General features: G+C 40.6%; 1 protein-coding gene across 1 annotated transcript; it reads left to right on the top strand.

The window, feature by feature from the left end:
• The first annotated feature begins 292 nt into the window (after positions 1-292).
• On the top strand, positions 293-25,237 carry LOC139927996 (breast cancer type 1 susceptibility protein homolog). Its single transcript, XM_071920335.2, has 21 exons — positions 293-344; positions 1,654-1,741; positions 1,884-1,937; positions 2,059-2,139; positions 2,256-2,344; positions 2,440-2,476; positions 2,628-2,764; positions 3,301-6,261; positions 6,634-6,707; positions 7,899-8,043; positions 8,333-8,390; positions 10,035-10,153; positions 11,215-11,453; positions 11,792-11,879; positions 13,811-13,888; positions 14,100-14,140; positions 14,816-14,899; positions 17,070-17,127; positions 20,497-20,570; positions 22,596-22,656; positions 25,027-25,237. The coding sequence occupies exons 2-21, from the start codon at positions 1,668-1,670 to the stop codon at positions 25,119-25,121; spliced, it is 4,647 nt and encodes a 1,548-aa protein (XP_071776436.2). The 5' UTR covers positions 293-344; positions 1,654-1,667; the 3' UTR covers positions 25,122-25,237.
• The last annotated feature ends 1,423 nt before the right edge of the window (positions 25,238-26,660 follow it).

Genomic DNA, 26,660 nt, shown 5'->3' with positions numbered 1-26,660 from the left:
CACTGTTAGACTACTATAACAAAATAGTTAACAGAATAAACCTGTACTGTTGTTTCAGTCTATTCTTATTGGTTGAACATGTTAATATCAAATGCAAAAATAACAGAGATATGAAGTGGTGAAAGCAGTCTCGGTTGAAAGCAGTATAAATAAACGTGCACTGAAGAAGGTTTTGGAGATGGTGGTGTGTACTCTGGTCCACACTCCGCACCAGTAGATGGCGGTAATGCGCCGTAACGTTAGACGCCAACCGCCGTTACACACAAGCAGAAGAAGGGTATAGTTGCGGGAAAACCAAAGCTGATGGCCATGTTTGTGTGCAGAGGTAGACTGTAAGAAAGAAGGTAACTCTTTGTGAATATGTCTTTTTCTTACAATTTAGCCAGTGACATTTAAAAAACTGTGATCTACTATTTGAGCCTTGTTACCGTGGTCTGTCGCTATATTTGCGTCGATTGTCTCAATCTCAGAAAGTCCTCACTGCTAGTTGTGTAACTTTCCAAAACAAGTCATCGCAGCTAGCCAGCGAGACGCTAGCTTATGTTACCTTGCTATCAACAACAGGCTTGATTTATGTTGTGCTTTGTTCTGGCAGACTGGTGCCAATGACTGTTTTTCGTATGACTTTGATCTCATTACAATATCCTCCACACACATAATTTGTGAACATAACACACGGTAACACAACAGGTAAGCATTGGCTTACCTATTGGCCATATCATTTGTAGACATAATATGTAACTACAGTGGATTTCTAGTCTGCTGATATTTTTCTAAGCTATTGCATTGCTGATGCATCGTAGTTAGTCAACAACTAGTGACTTAACATTATTATGGCCCTTTTACAATGATTAGCCATTTGTCCCAACTAGCCCAGTGCACCAGACACAGAACTTTTACATGGATGAGCAAATAAGGTTTCATGCTATACATCCAGTTTAAGGAGATGTGTGCAGTAAGTCACCCTGAATATGTAGCTGACAGAATGATGTAACTTGCTCCCTAGATAACACATTATAGCTTGCTATTTGGATAACATTACAAGCTGTAAGTGAACAATAACAATCAAACAGTAAACAGTTATGCAATTGTCATGACTTAACTGGGTGAGCTGCTAGAGTCACATACAGTGCTTCATTACAGAGAAAGTTGGACTCAATAAATCACCACTTAATTTATTTTATTCACTGTATTTCATTCCATTAAGTTTCATCCCATTTTCAAAAACGAGGCATATTAAAACCATGATGTGGTTGGTCAATAGGTCATCAACCAGGGTTAGAGTTCAATTATTTCACGATATAAAGTGAAACTACAATTCACTTCCTAACTATGGAGCATGGCAGTTGATGGATATTCTGTTCTAAATCTTCAAGACAGTTTACTTGGTCTCCTACTCTTAAGACATGGACATACTGTAGCCATGCTGCCACATTAGTCCCAGATGGAAAGAAATATCAAACAAGTGTTCCCCATTATTATCATGGATTAGGGGTACACTTCATATCAGGATGTCAAAATAACAACAAAGAAAGTCAACAAAGAAAAGTGGTACCAGTAAAATGTACACTGCATAGTTTTGTCTGTCGTTGGTAACTATGTGAAAGTAGCATATTGTTGACAGCCTCTGTGTGCTTTGATTTTCATGTGTAGCTTTTGAAAAGACCATGAAAACCCCAAAGGCTGCAGATGTCAAAAGGGGGATCGCAGTCCTGTGGGAGACCCTGCAGTGTCCTATATGGTAAGTGGTATTCAGACCAGGAAGCTTTGTCAAATGACTAAAATTTATTATACTTGTGATAAATTACAAGATGAAGTCATTCATTGTGATTTAGGCAAATTGTCATGCTGTGTGCTTATTTTATACTTTCTTTCATGTATAGTCTGGATTTGATGACCTCACCTGTATCTACAAAGTGTGACCATCAGTTTTGCAAGTAAGTAGTCTAATATCTGATATCTCCTCACTGATTGGTTATGTTTTGTTAAAGAAATTCATATTTTAATATTGTTTTACATGTACTCATCAATAATATATATATTTTTCTCTTTCACAAGATTTTGTATGACAAAGCTTTTGGACAACACAAAACAAAATGGGGCTAACTGTCCAGTTTGCAAGACCAAGATTACTAAAAGGTTGGTCATGATGACGAGCTGAAAGTGTAGCATTTGATGAAGTCACTGCAAGTTTACCGTTTTAATACTCGCATCATGATGGTTAAATAAGTGCGTGGTTTTTGACTTTTTTACAGGAGTTTGCAGGAGAGCCCCGGGTTCCAGAGACTTGTAGCGGGATTGCAGGATATGATACAGGCCTATGAACATGACACCCACACAAACTGTAAGGCTACATTACTGACTTCTTAGAATGCAGAACTGACATTATAGAATTGTCTTCCGTAGCATCACCTAATGACATTACTTTTACTTTTTCAGACTTTACTGGGATGTCCCAGCAAAGAAAACAGCCAATGTAAGGAACTAGAACCATCTAAATCATCTAAATTCTACATTTATTCTAGGTCATTCAAAATAATACAAATGCTCATTTACTCTCTCAACTTAATCAATCTTGGCTCATATTGTAAATAGATTGGTTGTCTTGTGTCTTTTCCTCTACCCAGTGCCACAGAGGCTGAAGTTGCAAAAGATCCTTACAATACATCATCTGGAGATACATCTGGCACTGGCCTTGACAACGGGGAAGATGTAGACCACGATGACCATGATCTTCCAAGGTCTCACTCCTCAACTATAGCAGGTAAAATCTTAAACTCTGACAGATAGGCCATAATTTAAAGTGCCATTCTGAAACCAGTGCAGATTACATGGGAATTTTGGTACCGCTGCCTATTTGGAGGAATGAAACATGAAGCCAACCTCTTCATTAGGGTATAGGGTGAGCTATGCCACAGAATACTCTCAGTGAAAGGCTCAGTGAAATATGTTAACTTATTGATGGCATTCATTTTTTATGTTTTTGAGGGAGGGGGGAATCACATTCATGCCACTATACACAAAAAATACAGAGTACTGCAACCATTCCAACAAAGTCCAGAATTTCTTGCCTGGTTGTCAACTGCAAAGCCGCTATACAAAGTGCCTAAGTAAACATATTAAGGGTGAATCTGTAGTGAATGAAGATACTATTGTTGTTTTTTTAGATTAATTTTATGCTTTTATTTTTTTGAAGGAAGAATCGCCTCACTTCTTACACATACCCATGATTGTATTTGGAAAGTGTCTTGTGTTCTAAAATATGAATTAGTTGTCATTCCCCTCTTGCTTTCTCTTCAGCTCAGCATGGATTTGCAAGGCTCATGGGTCTTGAAGACTCAAGTCCTTTTACCACGGAAAATGAAGGCCTGGATAGTGGCCTTGGAGATGCCCCACCAACTTCAGAAAAGAAAATGCACAGCCCTACTGTAGATTATTTGGAACCAGCAGAAACAGAAATCTCAGAAGTTGTGGAAAAGGCATCATCACAACACAAAATTAAAGGCAAAAAGAGAATCGCCCAAGTTGAGAATCCCTCAGCTCATCCAATATTAATCCCAGATGAAAAGCAACACCAACCTTTAAGAAGGTCTTCAAGGAACAATAAAGAAAACAATTTGGAATGTGACAAAATTCTTGAGCAGAGACAGAAGAAAAGTGTAGAGAAAGTCTCTGAGTGGCTCATGAAAGTTCCACCAACTCAAGAAAATTCAGAGTTAGAAAATACTACTGAAGACACTTTTGACTCAGAATACTCTGCTTGTATTACAGAAAGCTGTTCTTCAGGCTCAACAATAGAACTCAACAATAGTGATGTGAATCCTAAGAGAGAGGTGCGTGCTAAACCCCTCGAAGAGCAGGTGTTCGGGGCGGTCTACAAGCGAGAGCGAAAAGGGAACAGGATCACCTCTCCAACACTAAGAGTTTTTGTAGACCCACCAACACACTCCCCATCTGAAGAAACACAGACCCCTCAGCAGATTTCCAAAAGGAGAAAGAACAGTAACAATAATCTCACCCCTGCTGATTTTATCAAGAAATCCCGCTCTGAAGATAAAAGTGAAAGTTTCTTGGAGGAACAGCCACAAATGATAGAACAAGTTAATGACACCTCTAATGGCATTTTAAAAGAAACAGAACAGATCATGGTCATGGACTTAAATGATGACATGAATAGCACAGACGAACGCGGGGGAGAGTTGAATAAGTTGCCAGGGAATGACAATAACAGCAAAGATGAAGTGGACAGTCCTGTGTTTGATATTGGGCTAAATCAACCAGAAAGAATGTCAAAGAAAAGAATGGATAACTCTTTGCAGCATGTTGATAGTGATTTGCAAGAACAAGCTAACACAAAGCTGGGAAGTACAGAGAAAAAGAGGACTGGAAAGAAGAAAAGTAAAAATGCTAAACCAGATAAGGGCAAATCTGTTAGAGTGCCTAAGCCCCTTGTTCTGGTTGGTGTTCAAGACGGAGAATGCAGTCCAGTTGAGGCGCTCAAGACTAAACCAAGATCAGACGACATACAGGTTCAAATTGAGAACTATCCTAGTAGTGAGGACTTGGGAACCCCAGTCATGAGGAGCACCAGGAGAAGTAGAAGACTTCAGCTCTTCACTGAGGAAGTCCAGGAGAGTCACAAGAAAGCATGTGCTCCAAAAAACACCAAGGCCAACAAACCTGGCAAAGACAGCAAAGTGATGACACAATCTGAGCAAGCTAGTACATCAGACAATATGACAGCACACAAAATTGGAAACATGGCAAAGTTGGCTAAAATAAATGGATGTGTTTGTGATGACGATATGGAAGGAATTGAGAAAATGGAGTCTAGTGAAAGTATATCTCATTTGAGAACAACAGAAGCAGTTACCCCTGTTAAAGAGTCTATTGCTGAAGTTCCACGCACTGAAACTCATTGTGAAGCTAGTGCTGCTTGTTATGTACCTATGGTCCCAAGTTCTAGAAGTCCAACTGAAGCAACTGTGGTAGATACAGCCCTTGAAAGTGTCAGTCCAACTTATCCATCCCCAAACAATGCTCGACTTGAAAATGTTCAGCTGGAGGCTTCAGCATGTCAGGATAAATGTGTTGAAATGGAACAAGAGGAGGACAGGAATGACAGTGAGTTGGACACAGAGCAACTGCTTAAGAGCTTCAAAGCCACTAAAAGGAAATCTTTCCTTCTTGGTGGTCCAAACATGAAGAGGAGCCATCTTGGTTTGGACACAGAAAATCTGCAGGGAACTGAAACAGAAGAGAACTGTATTGTTGGTCCTGGAATCAAACCTGCAACAAATCGGGGATCTTCCAGAGAAAATGAAAACTCATCTTGTAGTGATTTGATCCCCCCTTCTAAATCACCCATCCACAATACACAGAAGTCAAGACTTAATCCTGAAATAGAACTGAAGAAAACAATTATTGTCAAATCAGATCAAGTGGTAGTGGATTGCTCAATCCCTGATACCAGTGAGTCGATTCAGGATAGTGCTGTAAACTGTCTCTCCAGGAATAGTGTTGGTAGTGTCCTCAGTCCTAATAGAGTGGCAAAATCTCAAATAGAAAGTCCCCATTTTTCTGCTGCCTCCCAAGCAGTACATTCTGGGCTGCTCTTCACACCCTTTGGTTTGTCTGGGGAGGTTGTGCTAAATGAGGCCCCGGTATCTTCACAGCATTCTCAAATCACAGAGAATCAACTGGACGGTACCATGAGGGAAACTGGGGAAATAAAGCAGATTGACATAAGACGCAGTATTTCACCGGACAGTGCAGCTGTCACCGAAAAGTCTTGTACAGAGAACACAGTTGAACATGTGGCCAATGCAGAATCTTCCTTAACCCCTGACGGCCTCGTATCACCAGTTGTCCAAATGGTGCACGAAGTTATGGAAGATGGCCAAAGAAGCGGTGAGCTTAGTGCCCATTCCCCCATCAAGAACAGCACAAGGAAGAGGAGAAGGGCTCAAAGGCTAGACTCTTCATCTGAGTCAGACTGCAGTGGAGTGGAGGAGCAGCTACCCACTTTAACTCAAATTTTCAGAACTTCTGCTTGTCCATCTACAGTGGAGCAGGACTCTTCCTGCTTGCTTGATGACCATACTCAGTGTCAGGGAGAGTCCAGCAAAGCACATGGATGTGAACCTGCATGTGTTGAAGCTGATGCAGCAGAGCAGTTGAGCCACCCACCTGCATGCCCAAGTCCTGACTGTGTTAATCTCAGCCAAGCATCTGTGGACTTGTTTGGCACACCAGATGAATGTAAGTCGATTTTCATTTAATTAAACTTGTTGTTTTTTTTAAAGGCTAAATTTTTAGGGACTTTGTTCAAAGGAAGCAGCCTATTCCCTGACACGGAATATAGAGTCTGGACTAGATTTTGGCCAGTGATTAGAGAGTGAATGATGATCATTTACTATGTCTGCCAACACTGCTGAGATGCCCTTAAGCAAGGCACTGCTTATCTCTGTACGTGCTGATCTGCAAAAGGAGGTGCATGCTGTATTTCCTCGCAAATATGTGTGTGTATGTCTGTGTGTCTGTGTCTTGGGAATGTGAAAAAATTCCATTACTCGGTGTTTGGACCCAAGCATTCAGACACAAAGCTATTAAATTATTTCTTATTCTTTCTAGGTGATGTCCCAGTAAATTACACTGGTGTTTCCATGGAATCATCACAATTCTCAAGCGAAGTGCTTGTTACACAGGTAAATAGGATTATGCTCTGAAGGATTTTCTTCTGTTTTATTCATTGTTGTAGAAATGCACCTTGGGTTTTTAAAAATTACATCTAATTCAGTTTATGAAGAGTCTTCTGAACTACCCATGGCCCTTGTCAAAGCAAATAGATTTTCCATCATATCGAAGATTAGAAATTGTAAATCTAGCTCTTTGCTTGTTCAGCATTATTTGTTTGCAGTGGGCATTCAATGATGCATTGTCACATTACGCCCTATAGAGGGCAGCCACTGCATTTTTCCCGACCGAGCTGTCAGTTCTTGGATGACAGACTACCAAGCTCAGTAAAAAATGTCCCCCTCAGCAGCTTTCTAAATTGCATTTCATTTACGTTGGAGGAAATGCCGCCTAGGAGATGATTCTTGTTTTCTACCCCATCCATCTTCCAGTATTCTCACTTTTATCTGTCTAGTGTATTTGACTTGGAGTTAGAGTTTAACGCTGTGGGGCTTAGAGAGGACCCGGGTTTACACACAGCTGAGCATACAGAGTGTTGGTAGTACAGTGGTGTTCTCGTGTGTGTGTGTGTGTGTGTGTGCGCGTGTGCAAATGAGTTAATGTAGCTGCAGTTGAATCAATGAATCAACGGGTGGAATTCAGACTGTTGATATCAATATAGCGAAGCAGTGAAACACATACACATACTTGCTATGACTCTGTCTGATGCTGGTTGAATGTTCAGTCGTGCCCAGTGAGTAGTGAGCTCCAGTAAACGCCTAATATATCTGGATGGCTTTGGCTGCTATGGGACACTGTGAGATTTCTTCCAAATCAGCCCCAAATGAAAGAGTTGTTGTGAGTTTTTTCTCTCGCTTTCTCTCTCAACTCTCTCATATATATCTCTCAGATATATTCACCCTCTCACTCACTCTCCCATGTATTCTCCACAACAACTGCTGTCTGGCAGAAAATGCATCCCATCCATTAATGACTGACAAGCTGAGTGTGGGTCGTTCCTAGTTGATGAACGGTTGTTACTGTTCTCCCATATCTGTGCAAGGCACCAGATGTGCAACTGTGCCCCTCTATTTTGTGTAGTTGAAGTGTCGTTGCGGCATTCATTTTCCTCTTAAGTCCACCCTGTATTATATCAAACTGTATGACTGATTTGTAATTATACGCCACTCTCCTTTTCTGTGCTTTGTTTTCTCCATTTTCAGCAAAAAATAGCAATGCAGGAGGAGCTAGTGAGGCTGGAGAAATTGATGGCTCTGGTGTCAGAGGTGCTTCACGAGAAGGAGAGCAGTCCTGCAGCCAAAGTCCCCTCAGAAATCCCATTGATACATCAAAGCCGCAAATCTACAGGTACAAAAGACAATGACACTTTGTAAATACCAGTATCAGTTGTTAGGCTGAAAACAGGCTAAAATAGGGTATATTAGAGTTTTCTCAATACTTTCTCTGCCTCTTTCACACATAGAGGGATGATATATTTCTCTAATTAAAAAAATAGGTTATATATCAGTGACCCCAAACTAATGGTATAAAGTCTTAATTGTTTAGCTAAAGTTATGGATCAGACTACTCTGTATCAAGTGTGTGTGTGTGTGTGTTAAGAGCTGACATTAACTTGATGGTTGTTTTGTCTCCCTAGGCCGTAACGTCCACATGCCCCTTCCATATGACCAGGGCACAAGCCAGAGTTCAGACAGGTAATTTAAGTCTTAAGTGAGGACTTCAGTTACCACTGCATACAGGCTTCAACATTATGTTTTTTTTCCACTTGCCCGGTCGGCTAAGTCAGAGTTCCACTGCCCCTAGTATGTTTTCACTGGCCCAACAGGCAAAAATGAAAATAACCAGATGAAATGGAGTAGTTTTACTATAAAATGGCATGTTCTTTAAAGTTCTTAAGTTCTTAAAATACAGCAGCAAAAAGTTTTTGTTTCTGAACAAATTTGGAATGTAGGATTTTTAACAACTCTGTAAAATTCCAACATATAAATTGGCCCTTGTTGCACTTATTGTCTTCATGAATGAACCCTCTTAACCAACTGATAGAAGCTCTATTGTAAATGTAACCAGCATGAAAAAACGTAAACCAGAGGGGAAATTCATGAGACTGGCATTCCTCTCCATTCAGCCATCTGCCAATATATTAATCGGGCCTGATAAGGGGCTTTCAGCTACCGGCTTTGCCAGCATACAGGTGTGGGCATCAAGTGTGTGTTTGTGGTAATTGTCAGTGCCTACAAAGTCAGAGCTTGAGGTGGCGTTCAAGCTGATACGCAAAAATGCCCAACAGAGAGGTGAGTGGGCCAGTGGCAGAGCTTGGAGGCAAAGAAAAAGGCATAATCGAATGAAAACCAGAAACCTTTTGGGAACTAGCCCAACTTGGCCAGTTACTGACCAATCAACTGGCCACAGTCAGTGCTTTATTAGCCCTGAGCCATCAGGCAATCCTTATTGTCAAACCCTGGCATACATTAACAGACCTAATGAAATGATAGATGCCCTCAGTGCATTGTATTTCTTCCCTTCCTCAGAGGGCTGTATACATTGTTAATACATTTTAAATGGCGCTACATTTAAGCAGAACAATAACTCGAGCAAGTAGCATGTAATTGCTCTCTTTCCGCCTGTAACTGAAAGAGAAAGTTAGCTAGCGTCTGTGTGTTGCTAGTCTTGTTCTCACAGGGTGATGCATCTCAAGAGGACAGGCGGATAATCTCGCTAATGAACCCAGAATCTGCTTATGCTGTGGAGAATAAAAAAGTCATTAGTGACTGCATCTTATCTGTCATTTAGAGCACTTAGAGGGAAACTTGTGTTGCCACGGTAATTTATCTCTCCCGCTTGACTGCACCCCCCAACCTCTCGCCTCGCAGGGTTCTAAGTGCTGTCCTCTGGGGGAGAGAGAGAAGGAGAGATGGAAAGAGAGGGAAGATGAAAACATGGAAGGGCTTGGATTATATGAGGCATAAATTTGCTCTCTAAATTAAAAAGCATATATTCATTGAGCACATTGGTGAAATTGTAAAGAATGGCTTGCACTGGAGTTTCTGACAAGTTTTCACTGAGCCGTTATCACTTGGGTACAGGTAATTTGACTGTAGGCACACTGCCAGTTGTCTGTGTTATTGGAGTCTTGTAGCTCTAGAGAGGTTTGTGCAGAGAGATGAGCCCAAGAGAGAACTAAGGAAAAGAACTTCCAATACTTTATTTATATGATATGTAAAATAGCTTGTCATCTACTGACAGTCGATCACCTCATCAGACGAAGCTCTTGTCTACACCATGTTGGCTCTTTCCCTTCAGTGGTCTACAAAGGTTGATGCTCTCCCTCCTCTCCCCAGGGTCGCTGCTCCAGACGCAGGGAGAGACCGCAGCGCAGCGCCCCCTGGTTCAGGAGCACCTGATGGCCTCGGGGCCACTCAGCCCAGTCTGCTAAAGCATGGCAGTATTGCAGGGATGGGTAAGGCTACTGGTGTTGTAATGAACATTATTCATGCAGTGACAGATGCTAATAGCCAATACCGCAGTCTGGGTCCTAACCTGATGGGTTAGACAGCGAAATTTATTTTCAGCCATTTTGTTCTGAACATTACAACATCTCTGCTCTCATGTTCCACTATAGAACTAGATATAACCTGAATTGGTTATAAACAAAATGAAATTTTGGTCAGCAACTTCCATCTACCCATCTATCCATTTTTTCCTCCTGGATCGCTGAGCTCCTCACCCTGTCACAAAACGTGAGCCCTTCCACCCTGCGGAGAAACCTAATTTCTGTTGCTTGTACTTGCAATCCCATTCTTTCGATCTCTACCCAGAGCTCATGACCATAGGTGAGGGTCAGAACGAAAAATGACCAGTAAATGAAAAGCTTTGCTTTGTGGCTCAGCTCTCTCTTTACCACTACGACGTCCAGACTACAAAGACTTCTGATCGCAATGCGAGCCTGGCCACTTCCATATCTGTTTTGAAGATGCATTAGCAATGTGAGCAAAATCATTTAATGCATCCTGGTGTGATTGGATGAAAAAGTCACACAAACACAAACAACAAGTGTAACCGTAGCCTGTTTTTCAATTAGATCGTGTTTAGATTTTCCTCACAGTCAATAGCAAGGGAACAGAAACATGATGAAGGTATAAACTGGGAATAGTAACATTTTGATTCTGATTCTGACATTGTTTTTAAATACAGTCTCTTTCTTAATCTGATAATTCCATTCTTTTCCATTTTATGTTTTTCAAGATTTGGTTCTCCAAGTACACATAGGGTGGTCTAAGTGGCACAGTGCCACTCGGGGATAGAAGCTCTTTATTGCTTCTCAGAACTTTTTCAGTACACAAGCCAAGTGTGTTTGACCTAGTTGAGTATTTCAAGTGGTTTGTCTGGTTCATGGTAGCTTGACTGTGTGGTTTAAGGGGTTCAGCTTGTGTGTGTGTGTGTGAGAGAGATTGTGGACTGGTCAGGTCAAGTCCTGTCTAATTGTTGACGATTGTTTCTGTATTTTGTTCTTTTCCCCAGTGGTGCAGCAGTCCATCCAGAGTGTAAGAGGCAGTGGAGCTACCAAGACATCAAGTTCAGGTTCAGCGGTCACACCAGCCAACAAAACACAGAAGAACAGTGGTTCACCATCAGTGAGGCAGGAAGACAAAGAGACTAATGTCCAAGCCACAAGCACATCCTTAGCACACACTCCTCAAAGAGATGGGAGTAGAGCTAAATTGGTGCTTGTGTCGTCAGGATTAGGCTCAAATGAACAGGTGCGAGGCACAAGAAACAAACAAATTTCGGCGAATGAACTCTCTGATCTACTTACCGTGGTACAGCAAGAAGATTAGCCACACCTGTGTGTCCATTATGTATTTGGGTTGCCATGTTGCCTTTTTGTAGGCAGTAAAAAAGAGCTTAGCCTAGTCTCAAAAGTGTGAGCAAATGCACCATAGCAGAGTAGATACTAGTCACCAATCATCTTGTTGCACTGTGGTAAGTTGATCAGAATTTATTTGACGAAAAGTTGGTGTAACCCTTAAACATCGATGTTGAGCACACTGCCTTACATTGTGAGATACAGTAATCAATCCCATCTTGTTGCCTATAGGTTATGGTAAAGAAGTTTGCCAAGAGAGTTGGTGGTCGTGTGGTTTCCCAGGTGACTGCAGAGGCGACCCATGTCATAATGTTCACAGGTAAGTCTGCACATATGCATGTTTGTATATAATCTACATGTGAGGATACATATATCATTGTACTCGTGATACTATATGGCAAAATGGGTCCTTCAGTTAACATTGTAACTCGGTGAACTGATCCATTGGGCTTTCATTAATGGTTCACAATGAGTCTGATATAGAGCAATTAAATTGGCTCTTTATGTCTGGGTTTAAATACGTATTTGCTTCAACAAGAACAACATTTACCTTTCCAGAACCTTTTCTCTTTACATTTAGTTACAGAATATTTCGGGCACCTTTAAAGACGCTCCTTAGAGATATTCTCTCTGTTTCTCTCTCTCACCCACACACAGTCTCTCCTGCATTCATTCGCTTGTAGCTAATTACCTTCTCTGATAGATTATTTTTAATTTCAAAGCGTGCTGTCTCCAAAGCACCATATTAACTAGCACTGTTAAAGAAGCCTCTTTAATGGCAACTGTTTCCCGGGCAACCAAAAAATGGGAACTTTGGGGTTGTTGATCTTTTGTGGTTAAAGGTTGGAAAGGGGGAGGAGATGTCTCACTCTTACCATTAGCGGAAAATCGTTTCAAATCATTAGGAATGAAATGATATTTGAGCAGCAATGTGCTCTCGACTCTTGTGTAGAATTGGAGTCAAATGTAATGACTTAGTCCCTGAGACGTAAAACAACACGAGTCTGCTGATCAACCACAAGGTACATCTGTGAAGCTTAGGTGCATCTGTGAAGCTATTGGTAATTCAGTTGAGAATTGAGCTGCAATCTGCAGTCAACCAAGGAGAGTTAGAAGAGCGGGTTGGTGGAATGAAAACACATCCCCAGTCAAAACATGACCCATCTTGTTCACATTATGCCTGCAATATTAAAGATGCAATGGTATGTGAACTGAGGTGAACATAGGCTGGTCAATGGCTGTGCTGAGCATTGGACACCACACCAAGGATCAGCCCAGCAGTATCAGCCCAATAATTTTGATTCAGTGCTGAATACTGGTCCTCTGCTGAGATAGTCCTCCTCCATTAACATACACGTTAAGGAAAAGAATAAGAGGCTGATGGAGAAATTCAAGCTCATTTTGTTGGTGTCATATGGCCGTTGTAGTGTAGGATGAGCTGAGTAAAGACAGTCAGAAATGGGTACGGAAGAGCAACTAGTACTTTGCTTAATATGAGGCTTTTACCTAATATATTCAACCCGTAGGAGTGTGGCTGATAACAGAATAAAATGGAGTAATTTCAGGTTCAGGGAGGAGTAGGCAATAGTTTGAGCTAGTAAAACAGGAGGTTTGGTGTTTCATTTTGCACCAGATGGAAAAAGCTCCCAGCAGTGTCCCGAAGATCACAGGAGTTCTCGCCTACACACGTTGCCATTTTGTCTGTGTACTACTTGTTGTGTCTTCCATCCTGTGTCATTACTCTGTCTAGCCTGGTATTTCTGAGGTGAGCTGTCTGCTCTCAACCACCACCACTTTGCTTATCCTCAAGTGCCACTTAATAAATCCCTTATGGGACCCTTAGGATGATGTAATCATACCATATCTTCATGAAATATGTCATCAATTATTTCATAAGTAAAAGATTTCTCCTTCCTGAAAGTAGGATACATGCTAAACGAAGGCTGAGGATTCACTACTTTCCATGGAATGAATTAGGATTTAGTGAGGAGTGATATGTGAGGTAGTTAGCCTCGAGGTCGTTATCTCATAAAATTATCCTCACAAACTCGGTAGTAATTCAAAACATACTGCTGGCTTATTAAACCAAATGACCCTAACCCAACTGAATCATCATGCAAATATCACATTCATAACAGTTAAGTTACAAGTGTGTGTGTGTGTGTGTGTGTGTGTGTGTGTGTGTGTGTGTGTGTGTACTCTGGCACATGTGTGTTCTCACATCTCTGTCTCTTCTCTCTCCTCTGCCAGATGGACAACTGGTGTGCGAGCGGACACTTAAGTACTTTCTTGGCATTGCAGGCAGAAAGTGGGTGGTGAGCTTCCAGTGTGAGTCCATCTCGCTTCATAATCAAGCCCTATCTCTGATGGATTGGGAACAATTACTGTAAATGTAAAACAGCATGGTGGGGGAGGGAGCACGTACTAGGCATGGATGAAGGGGGGGGGGGGTAATTTCTTACATAATACAACAACCGCCAGAATAGTGTTTATGCTTCTGACAATAAGCTCCGTTTTTGTTCTCATTTACTCCCCACAGGGATTTCTGAGTGCTTCAAACAAGGGAAAGTCTTAGATGAGGTACGTTTGCCTGTGTGTTCAGCGGTGATTTCCTGTTACATCTCTGTACGTGTAGATGTTGAATCAAGGCTGCATGATGAATCCCTCCATGTGTTTTACTGTGATACCTCATAAATTATTTGTCATCCAATTGCTTTGGCAATCCTTGCATCTGGGTCTTTGCTGTACACGTATAGTTCTTTGCCAGGCTTTGTTTAGTTTCAACATTTATTTAAAATGATTTCTCTGTCATCTGGGTCAGTCCGAAAACAATTTATGCGCATCATATATATGTAAATGGATCCCGCACAAACCAAAAGATGAATACTTAAATTGGAAAATGTTCAATGTACTGTTAAAGATACACCCCAGAGTTTATTTGACTCTCATTTTGAGTGTGTTCCATCTTGTTCTTGAAGAGCTTGACTTGTATATGACGCCTTGGCTTATTAGATGTTTGTTGGCACATCATGCAGACAAAGCCACAGCCACAAAATATATGTAAAATTCATGTTAAGCTGTCAGCTACAGTCAGTCCTTGTATCAAACGCTCAGTCAGTAAATTGGAGAGTGAAAAGCAGCTCCAATTATCAAGACATGAAAAAAGCCAGTAGTGGCATGACAGTGTTTCAACAGGGATGCCATACTGCCACACTGTATAATATACTAATGAAGTCGGTTTTGTTTTTGCAACAGAGTCCCTTTGAAGTGCGAGGTGACGTGGTGAATGGGCCCAATCACCAGGGTCCCATGAGAGCTCGTATCACAGAAGACAGGAACGTGAGTCCCACATACACTACACTGCACTGTCCATTATACACTGTTTATTTTAGCTAAACAGCCTGTTTATGGTATGAACGCATTTTACAGGAAAAACCATATTGTAACCATGTTGCATCCTTTTAACATGTAACTCTGGCCCTGATTTAACCAAAACCTTTATTGCAAAAACTTTTAGCATGTGCAAAACCAATGGCATAACCCTTAATTGGTCAAGCAAATTGTCTTGCACCTATCACAAGTCGTAGTGCTGACTTTGAACATTGTAAAGGTTTTTGTACCCACTAAAGGTTTTAGTAAATTTTGGCCTCTGTTATCAGATTGCTAACCACATCACAGTGCTACTGCCTGATGACTGGTTTGAACACGCTGATTGCTAGCATCAATAGTGCTGCAGTGATAGGTGGGATATTAGCAGTAGTATATGATTGGTTGCTGATGAGCAATATTACCCAAAAGTTGTAGCTGCAGCCAACTTTTCTTTGCCAGCAAACGATGAAGCAAGGCAACCTTGGTTAACACTGGCCAATATTTCTCTGGTCCTAGAAAATGAATGGACTTGCAGCAACTGGTTTCTGAAGTTGCTGGAGGGAGTGCTTGGAAAGAGTAGGGCTGGGTATTGGAAAAAATATCAATTTTAAAGCACCAGAAGGTACTGAAAAGCTTCAGAATGATGGATACATACACTGGACTCCCAAGTTTTCTACTGGTTTGTGGGCATTTCTTTTTGTTAGCATGGTCTGATTCAGTGAAGAAAAACAAAAAAAAGTGTACAATGACTAACAGGAAAGTTACTCTTGCATAATAAACTCAGGCTGAAAAAAACACTTTTTCAGGAACAAAAATCATGGACCTGGCTGGTATTGGATTTGAACCGGTTTCTTCCTTTTGCAATAGTCTCTTTGCTTGGGCCCTGTTGTAAAAAGGTAATCGCAATTTTCCTGTTGGTGTAAGGCCAGTGGGAGTAGTTCTTTTTCCACAGAGGGGGAAAATTAGAAATGGCTAGATGTCATGTTGGCCATATTGCTTCCTTTGAAGAGTCCCCACTAATTGAATTAGCTAGTAATTTCAGGCTTATTTAGGGGGGGGGGCTTCATCACAGTCCCGACACTTTGATGGAGTCAGACAGATTGTCCTGTTCATATTCCCTTTCTGTCGCCTGCACCAATGTGACAAGACAGACTAACAGATGAAATGGTGTGCCAGGGAGTTTGTCACCAGAATGTTGATGCCCAGGAAATCAGTGGAAGCAATTGTGTGTGTGTGTGTGTGTGTGTGTGTGTGTGTGTGAGAGAGAGTGAGAGAAAGAGCTTGCACTTACATGTGGCTGTCGTGCGTGTTATCACATCACAGGCTCTAATACCTCCTGAAGGACATTAGGTGTTGTCTAAATTAAAAATCTGTAACGGGGACGCTTTTTCGTCAGACCAACCACCTCTGGCTAATGATCGTTATGGATGGACGTGGAGGTGTGAGAAATCAGCCTTTCTCTCTCCAGTAGCTTGGACATTTATCTTCTAAACACTTCCATCCAGCCACGGATATGAGACTTTGTTGTGAGGCGCTGTCTCCCTTTTTACAGTTAGCATGGTTCAAAGAAGCGTTTTGCATTCCCATTTCAGGCAGGCTTACTGACCCTGAGTGCAGTAAAGCAGTGTGTGTCCCTGGTGTTGTGCAGGTTGTGTTTTTTGTTTTCTTTGTGTGTGACATTGCCACAGAGAAGGTGGTGCAGTTTGCTCTTTGTACTACTACTCATGAACTAAAAATACTACAGTGAGTAGGTTAGCAATGAATGAACAAGGTCTTGATGTTTTTTTCCACAATAAGCAACAAATACCTTTTTTTTTTTTTTTCTTTTAGATAATTATTATTATTTTTTTAAATTCTGGCACAAGGCATTAACAATGGACATGTTAACATAGTACAATAAACACTATATAAACAAATATTTATACATGCAAACACTCACAGACACACATACAAGCACACAACCCATCCACATCATTCATACATGGGGAAAAAAAAGAAATAGAAAGACGATAACTGTTTCACAATTGACTCTATGAAATTGAACAAACTTTGCTTTCACTTGACTACAGAAATGTTGCAGTCAATCTTGCAGACATCTACATTAGATTATTTTATCCCTGTGTCTTCTTTCTCTCTCCAGCTGCTCATGAAGGGCTACAGGATCTGCTTCCAGGGGCCGTTCACGGACATGACCACAGGTAAACCCCAGCACTGTGATAAGAAATATTCAGCTAGGAAAGAAAACGATATACTGGCTAACTAAACTTGTTTGTATTTAGAAATTTAACGTACACTTCACTTTATTTAGATGTATGTCATTATGGTGTGTGTGCTAATATTCCTTGTAATAACCAAATGCTGAGATTCAATTAAATTGCATCAAAACTGAGGAGTCATCAGAGAACCTATGCACTGTAATCCCCAATTCATCTGTTCTCAAAACGTGACCATTGGTTTGTGTCAATACAACACAAATTCTTTTAGCAAGAAAAGTTTAAGTACATTTTACTCAAATGTGATGTGACAGAGAGTCTACAAAGAGTGAGACACTTCACTTCTGTACACCTGTACACTCTAACTGGATCACCCCTCTATACCAGTGTGCTATCAAGCTTAAGTGGTAAAAAAAAAAAAAATTCTGCAAATCAGCTCTGTTCTCTACTGAGTAATATCTAATATATCTAATTAATTAATATCTAATATCTAATTAATGAAAGGAAGTACAAGTTGCATTATTGTAAAAGTTGAGCTGGCTGCGATTTTTCTCAAAAATCACATAATCCTCTTCATATGCAAATTTCAATGGCATACAACGAGAGAACAAACTTCTGGGTTCTTCATCCATTAATTTGCATGACTGATGCCATACAGTGATGTACAGTATGTCCAGTATATATCTAGCTACATATTGTAATTACACTAATGTCTCAAAACTAATGTGGTCATTATTTATTGATGATAAAATGCTATACACAGCGCCTTTAACTAGCAAGTCAAGTTTTTTAACATTACTGTGTTCTCCATAGAAGAGAGGAAGGCAGCTGATCAACTAGGGAACCAGAGAGATGAGATCACATTCAAATAAACTGATAATTAGGTTTATGTCATCGCCTTGAATGCACTATGGGACTGTCAAACTTGGAAAACTGCACATGGAATATGATGTCAGCAAAATTCTAAGTAATTAATTATTTTGTAAGTTATTCAGTTATTTTCACTTTGATTCTATTGTTTAAGTAACAAAGAATGGGAGTCGTGTTCAACAAATAATTTAGGAGTAGTTTTTTTTTTTTAAATTGTACTTTTTCGGTTACAAATAACTGACAATAAACAGTAACATGAAAAATTAAACGTTTTTAGTTATAGTCACAGAATTATTTTATGTTCACAAAGACATAAATAACAATATGAAAAATTGCTTCTATCATGAAAATACTCTTTGGCTCCAACCAAGCAGCGTTCTCACAATGATGGAGAGAAGTGGGCATGTATAGCATAAGCTGGTCTCATACACAACGTTTTTTTTTTTTCCATGTTGCAATTATCTGGAGGCACGAGGCACATGCTTGGTGTTTGAGTATGTTGAGATCTGCACATGCCAGTACTGAGAGTTCTTAAGAGCTGTGTGCAATACAGACCTTTGACAAGCCATGTGGTAAACGACAGGGAATAGAAAATGTATGTTAAATTTATTTTCTTTAAAAGATCTGCAATAATGGGATAAATTTGCCGCCTCCTAACCACAATTGTCAGAGTTTCATCCAGATTATTCCAAGGCTTTCTCCACTGAACATAAAACTGTAATTTCTTTTTACGATATAATGTATGAGCGACTAGTTATGGTTGTTAAATAGGCTTAATTGAATATATCATTAGATACCATCCGTCAGCCATTTTAAAGCCGTCTCCAATTCCTTTGATTTTCCTCCCCACCTCTAGTCCATTCTTGCTCTGTTGGTACACTGATTAGGCTTTGCTAGTTGTCATGCTATGAGCGTAACCACAGCGCTCGAACCCCAGAGGAATCGTAACACCTAGATAATGAACTTTCTGTACATTGGCCAAATGAAACAAGAGAGGATGTGGACTTTCATTTGCATACGGTTTCCAAGGACTGGAATGCAAAAAACCCAAAGGTGGCAGTGTTTCGTGGAATGCCCCTTTACCCCAGCCACAGGCACGCTGGTTGCAATGTTCTGTTTTTCGAGACACAAATTAGTTTGCTACACCATACTTTTTCCTCTTTACTGCCGTCTGCGTCCTGCAGGACCCCGATAGACACCCGCCCGGCTTTGAGGAGAGAAAAGAAAAAAGGGAAATACAAGAAGGACTGTTAAAGTAGTTCACAGAGGTTTTGACTGACACGAAGAACAGCTTGAAACCTGCGCTGTGTTTTTTAACACCTGTCATTTTGGGACTGGAGAACAATGACAAGTGATGCTAGAGTGTGGGTGGACTGAGTATGGACTTATGAGTTTAGTGAGTCATTTCTTGTGTAGTATCTTTATATTGCACAGTGGTTGCTATGGAGTCAGTGTGCCGTCTGGAACTTATTTTCAAAGTAAGCTCACAGTCGTAGCCAAAGTGCTCCTGCAACAAATAGGCTGAAAGAGGTTCTCGTCTTTCAAAATGCTGGAATTGGTGTGCGCACGGTGAAAATGGGCCTTACAGTCACTGCGCCAGCCTAGTTCATGAACTTATGTCCTAATGATTGTAGACAGTTTTTTAGCCTGTAAAGCACTTCACCTCCTAGTGTAAAGTAGAGAGTTGTTCAGTGTCCTGCCATACAAAATACTCCCTGTTGATGCACATTCTCTTTACTCTTACAACATGGATGAATGGATAGGTAGATCATGGGTGAAGGTCTCGGGGGGGGGGGGGCATTTTAAAGAACCCACAAGCCGCATTCTTCTTTCCCCTCTTCCCGGGGCTCCTAAAGTGCTCCTACAGTATATTCCTGCTGCCTGCTGGATCGATGAAGCTGCGCTAATGGGTCAACATCTGCTAGCTAGCGTGAGTAGTTTAAAGGCTTGCTTTTACACGGTACAACACGAGGATGGAGTCTGTTTTCTTCATCCCAACAGGATTTCATGCATTATTTAATTGCCGATGTTGTGTATGTTATGTGATAAGGGTTATCTGTAACATGTATTGTACTGTAAGTTGCTTGATGCTTTCCCAACATGAGCGTTCTCGTGTAAAAGGAAAAGAATGGGAAACAACGGATGACATTTTCATTTGATGATGGTCCATTTGGTGTTTGATGGATTATGTGAACACGTTTTCCTCATCCAGTTCTTTTTGAGTTAAATGCGAGTTGACTGATGGAGTGAGATGCACACATCGAATGAGTGGAGACTCTTGTATTGACCTCTTCTCCCACCCTCTGATCAAAGGAAATTTGATCCTGAAATGAATCTATGCTCAGTGTCTCCTTGGTTGAAAGAAAAAGAAAGATCACAATTCAGTTCTGACCATGTTTTAAAAAGGGTTTCCTCAACAGTCAGCTATTACAGCCAAGCTTTTACTCAAGTGTGTGTGTGTCTGTGTGTGTATGTCCATCCCAGATCAGATGGAGTGGATGGTGGAGCTGTGTGGAGCAGCTGTAGTGAAAGATCCACTTCTCCTCGACAGTAAACAGGTAAGAGCATCCAGCCTTTCCCCCTTCTAAATAATTGATTCTAAATAATAACAGAAAATGTAGACAAAAGTCAACAGTAGCATATTGCCTAAATAGTTTTGTCCTAATTATTTTTGTGCAATGATTTTATTTTTAAGTGTTCATAGCCACTGTCTGCTGGTCCTACTCATAGCCTGGTTATAGTCTTTGGTCCTCTAGTTGTCGTTATCACTACTGGGTACTGCCTATACTACTACCGCTTCCAGTTCCTCACTTCATGGGGCAAATGTGTTAGGGGCTAAGTGATTTTTATAAAGAAGTCAACATCTGCACATGCTCCATAATCTGTTTCATCTTGAAATGTAGCACTTACCCCGACAAATAATATTCACAGCAAGCCATGACACAGTTTGATCTACAGGATTACCCAACAATGATCAGGGGAAAAAAGAGGAATGGGTTTGGCCCTGCTAGCAAATCATCAGTCTCTGGCTCAAAAGCCTTTGGGACTAGAAAGCCACTTGGCTGCCAGGTCTTTACTCAGATGTGTCCTATTTGTTGGAGTTGTAATGTTGGAAACTGCATAATGATTTCACATTAAAGACTTCATGTATTGGTAACCGGAGCACAATCCATGACATATTCTTGTGATGGAAAACAAATATGGGAATGAGTTATGCAAGCTGAACATGTGGGAGGGTGCCATGTCATTCATAAATCTCAATAGCAGCAACTGATTACAGGGTATTTGTGGAGGGGACAATAAAGAACAAAGCACTGATGAAATATGATTGTTGTCAAACAATTTTTTTCACCATATCAGCAAACAAATGATATCAAGATATTTTCTGGGATCATTGTTCCTTTTTGATCTCACTTAGATGCGTAACTGTGGTAAAGATGAACTAACAGAACATTTGTATAAACGTTACCTTGGTAACCAGAACTCAGCACAGTGCCTCAAGCTCACCAAGAGCTGTCAATCAAAATGTTATGCCCCCGAGTGCAGGTTAAGTAAGCTACCCTTCAGCATTAACGGGAAGCATAAAGAAAAGGGATTTCTCGTGGTTTTAGCACAAATTTCTTGTGCTGAGGAACATCATTTAAATCAGTAATTGAATTAGGGGAATGGGATGATTGTGTTTTTGTTACCCTCAGGTGTTTCCAGGGAAACGGATATCGGCAGCAAAAAGTTTTAATTTTTCAAAGCTTATAAGCCCAAATAATACATTGTTTAGCTAAAATTCTGTTTCATGTTGATAAGTATTTTTTTAAGCTGGAAAATGAATACAGATGTCTCACGTTTTAAATGTCTCAGCTTCGTCGTGTGCAAATGTGCCTAACCCACATCAGGCATTTAGGCATCCCAAACAAATGCCACCTCGATCCTCTGCCCTTACTTATGAACCTGGTACGACTGGCCCATGAAGTATTCAACCTCTGATTTTTTCCCCACACAGTATAGTATATCATGTTCCATTTTTAATTCCAATCCACTCATAATGTGCTTAAGATGACTCATGTATTATGAGCAACACAAGTAAAGTATTACCTGCAGGAAGAAGGCACTCAGCAGAGCACAAACCTCTGCCAACGCTGAATAATTCTCCACCTCACAAAGCGGCAGCGTCCGTAACGGTTTATGTTTGTTTATCGTTTGTCTTCCAGGTTTGATTTTCAGAGAAAATAGCACTTGAATGCAACGCTGTTTAGCAGCCAACTTGGAAGTCCCAGTTGTCGGACTTAGATATGGTTAAAAAACTAAAATCATTTAATTGCAGAAATCCCAGACTGAGAGCGATCTTTCCTCCAAATTTCAGCCAAATCTGTGCATTACTTTTTGAGATATTTTTCTAACAAACAGACAGACAGACAAGGGTGAAATCATACCTTCCTTCCAACTTTCTTGTCCAGAGGTAATAACTTGAACCAGTACAATGCATGGCAGTCGAATATATATTCTAATTGTTGCAACCACAGCAAACTCTTGCTCATTTTGTCGTTAAATTGGGTGTTATCTATCGTTTCTATCCCCTTTTCCCACAGAAGTCTCATCAGCTGGTTATTGTGCAGCCTGGATCAGAGTCACCGCAGTCCAAATACAGCAGTGAGTCTTATCTGAAAATAAAATTTCATTTTCTCCAGCTATACTTATACACATACCTGAACACAAAATAACATTCTCTCAATCTTGTAGTCTCTTTCTCACTCAATAACATTCTCTCAATCTTGTAGTCTCTTTCTCACTCAATCACACACACACACACACGCACACACACACACACAGCGTCACCCACACACTCTCACATACAGAGTTCATAAAGACAGGGATTAGACTGACAGCAGCAGGGGGAGCTGGTTACATAATTCATGCACGGCTTCGCCTGGGGGTTAGAGCCTGGCACTAGGATAGACCTGTGGGAAGTCTGCGCGTGTGTGTGTGTGTGTGTGTGTGTGTGTGTGTGTGTGTGTGTGTGTGTGTGTGTGTGTGTGTGTGTGTGTGTGTGTGTGTGTGTGTGTGTGTGTGTGTGTGTGTGTGTGTGTGTGTGTGTGTGTGTGTGTGTTGGTATTTGTATTATTCCTGTAAGGACCAGGTTGAGCTTTTAGCATTAGAAGTGTATATGTTTTGGGCAAGTGAAGACATTTTGACCTGTTCTCATTTTGAAAAGGGCTGTTTAAGGGTTGAGCTTAGAATTAATTAATTAGATATGCATTAATGTTGCATTAAGGTTAGGGCTGCAACTAACGATTATTTTCATTATCGATTAATCTATCGATTATTTTTCCGATTAATCATTTAGTGTATAGAATGTCCAAAATAATGACAAATGCCCAGCAATGTAACCAGCAAATGTTTCGTATTTTTACTTGATAATTGACTAAAACGATTAATCAATTATTAAAATTATAATCAATAAATTTTCTGTAGATCGATTAATTGACTAATCATTTCAGCACTAGTTAAGGTAAGGTTAGATTTGATAGTTTACTATATTGTATGTTTCCAGAAATGTGTCTTGCATGAAAAGTGCAATCATGCATAAAAATATAAAAAAACGACCCAAAAAAAAACATAGAGGTCAGACACGATTATAATAACAAAATTCACAGACATTAATAACCTATGAGCCCCTTGAGGTGCAGACCCTCACACCAACCCCATAGTCCTTAGGCATGTATCTGAGAGGGTTAATGAATTAATGTAGTGACACTCACAAGTGTAGGAATACGTATTAATAAGTATTCATGCATGGCTGTTAGTGCATGTGTGTGTCTATTAGTGTGTGTGTCTGTCTGTCTGTGCATGTGTGAGAACTGGTTGGAGAGTGGCAGAATGATGAAATGGCAGACGCTGCCAGCCAAAATGAGACAGGACCCCAACAAGACTGAGGGGAGTGACTTCCCAAGAAAGCGAGTGTGAAGGAAGGTAGGCAGCAGAGAAATGGCCGAGAGAAAATGTCAGATTGGAGAGAGGGGAAATGTCAAAACAAGTTGGGCACAGAACAGAGAGGCTGCCATGGAAAGAGGGAAGTTGACAGTTTGAAAGAGAGAGAAAGCGAGTGGCTCTGAATCCCTCCCTCCCTCTCCTGGCATCCTAATTTGCGCTGCTGCATATTTAATGTGGCCTTTCCTCTTCCACGTCCTCTGGCACTCATAGCCCAGGTAATCAAGTAGCCTCCCGCCCCCTCCACCCCCCCTCTGCACCATCGATTGGAATCACACACACATTTTCTCTCTCTCTCTCTCTCTCTCTCTCTCTCTCTCTCTCTCTCTCTCTCTGTCTCTCTGTCTCTCTGTCTCTCTCTGTCTCTGTCTCTGTCTCTGTCTCTGTCTCTGTCTTAACCATCCTCCACGTAATGGAAATATATTCTCTTTACAAATAGCCATGTACAGTTCGGTATGTGCACACACACTCAAGATTATGTTTTTTACATGACATGCTCTTGACTTGTTAGCAAAGGTTATTGCCTTAAAGGAAAATTGCTACTGATTTTAAGAATTTACAAGTTTCCCAAAGATAGGATAGAATCTTAGTTCTCTTTATATGTTATTCCTACACTTAGTATTAGTGAGCATTCACTATTGTCTGTTATAGCTAGAAATGATAGAGAAGAGTTTTAGATTATAGTGATGAATTGGAAAAGATAGTTTGATAGTGAAGGTTTTCTGGGGATAATTTATAATTGTAACTTATGTATATATAACTTATTGTAAGTCACTTTGGACTAAAGCGTCTGCTAAATAACTTAATGTAATGTATTGTAGTATAAAGCTCATATGGATGTAAAAGTCGAGACAAACATTTGAGTCCACAAAGAGAGTCTCCCCTTCATTGTAAATGTTAGCAGCTCCAATCTTTACATCAGTTTGACACCTTAGAGCAGTATTCCCTTCTCAGATATTATGGCTGTGCACATATGTGATTTTGTTGTCACTGTCAGAGAAAGTTCATCCTCCACCTTTGTCCTCTCCTCAGCTCTCTCGAGGCGAGCTACAGTTGTGACCCGCGGGTGGCTGCTGGATACCGTGGCAACCTACACCCTCCAGAGCTACGACGACTACAGAACATGAGCAGGGGGACCTGTTGTATCGTCATCATCCACCTGGGACTCAACCTACAACTCAGTTTTTATAAGCAATAAGTAAAACTATCATCAACCCATTTTGTTCAGGAACAATGTGATGTACAAGCTTGGTCTGATGTATATAAAGTTTATTTAACAAAAGAGGCTTGAATTGAGTCCTTTTTGGGGGGGTACAAACACACACACACACACACACACACAATGGGCCACACGGAAACCAAAGAGTAGGAAACCAGGACCTTATGCTTAATGTACCAGTTTGCCTCTTAATGACTTATCACGTAACATGTGATAATGTGATCCTCACAACCCTCACTCAGTATTCTTATGTATTTTTTCGTGACTAATGCCTCTTAATTGATCAATTCTTCTAGTCAAACACAGGCCAATCAATATTTGTATATATTTGTTAACATCTCTCCCAAAGCCAGAAAGCCAAGTCTCAAATCAAGAAACAAACACTTGGTGGGCTGATTTAATGATCTAATTAAAGAGTCTTGGTGGGGGGTTGAGAGAAAATAAGACTTGGGGTGCTGAGGTATAGTCCTGAGCTGTGTTTGGATATATTTAACATATTAAGTGTGACATACAATTAAGTATGTAGTGTGTTTTGAAAACACAGTATGCTGGTTTGGTGTACGTGAGACTTTCAGCTCTGTGATGGTGGACGATGGATGAAGTGCGCAGTACTGGTGTTCGCCAGATTTCAAACGACTACGAATGTGGCCAGGGGGGTGCAGAGTGGTTGCAGCTGTGGTACTCTTCAGGCTGAATTGACTTGACTGGTCTTTCTCAATAAGCATTCTTGTCCATTCGTGTCACCTCGATGATGCACTTGATGTAATATATAATGGCAAAAGTACGATTCCAAAACAAAAAAACACGGAGGACAGAGGACAGACAAAATGTCTACAAATGTACTTGGCAACCACAAAAATATGCAACAAACAGTGACTTGGCTGATGGGATGAAATGAAAAGCCCCAAGATTCATTGTAAAAATGATGTCATGTCCAAATCAGTTGGTACAAATAAACAGTGGTATTACTTCATAGTACAGAGCCGGTTGAAACAGCTGGGGATATGAACACCTGTGTTTCTTAATTGATGGCGTGACTTCAAGCACACAGCTCATCTCAAACTGTAAAGATGCGTTGTCTGTTTTTATGTTCTTGGAAAGTTTGTTATATCCTAGACAAATTGCGAAGAACGCTCTCCACAAGAACAGAAGTATCAATTTGTAATTTCCAGATTTGATAATCACCTTTGTAGTCAGGTCTGTGTGAATTGCTGGCTCAGCCCTCTTTGTTTATGTTGTGCTTACAGTTGACTGCTGTCCATAGTACTGAAGCTGAGTTGCCCAGAAACCTGACAGAGCTTGCTGTCACAGTTTTTATCATAGTGCTATGGGCTCTGAAAGAGAAAATGTACGCTTGTCTCCAGATTTGTTATATATGTTTTTTCTCAGTCCCAATTTACATATGACGAAACATTTTAGTTGAGAAGTTGATACTATATGGTATAGT

This window comes from Centroberyx gerrardi, chromosome 20 (genome assembly GCF_048128805.1).
Source record: "Centroberyx gerrardi isolate f3 chromosome 20, fCenGer3.hap1.cur.20231027, whole genome shotgun sequence".
Lineage (NCBI taxonomy): Eukaryota > Metazoa > Chordata > Actinopteri > Beryciformes > Berycidae > Centroberyx > Centroberyx gerrardi.
This window is presented reverse-complemented; position numbering and strand designations above follow the sequence as displayed.

Bases quoted from the DNA above. Each gene is read 5' to 3' on its own strand.
- LOC139927996 (XM_071920335.2), top strand. From the start codon at position 1,668: ATGAAAACCCCAAAGGCTGCAGATGTCAAAAGGGGGATCGCAGTCCTG. The intron at 10,154-11,214 runs GTAAGGCTACTG...TCTTTTCCCCAG, and splicing joins TGGCAGTATTGCAGGGATGG to TGGTGCAGCAGTCCATCCAG. The intron at 11,454-11,791 runs GTGCGAGGCACA...TGTTGCCTATAG, and splicing joins GATTAGGCTCAAATGAACAG to GTTATGGTAAAGAAGTTTGC.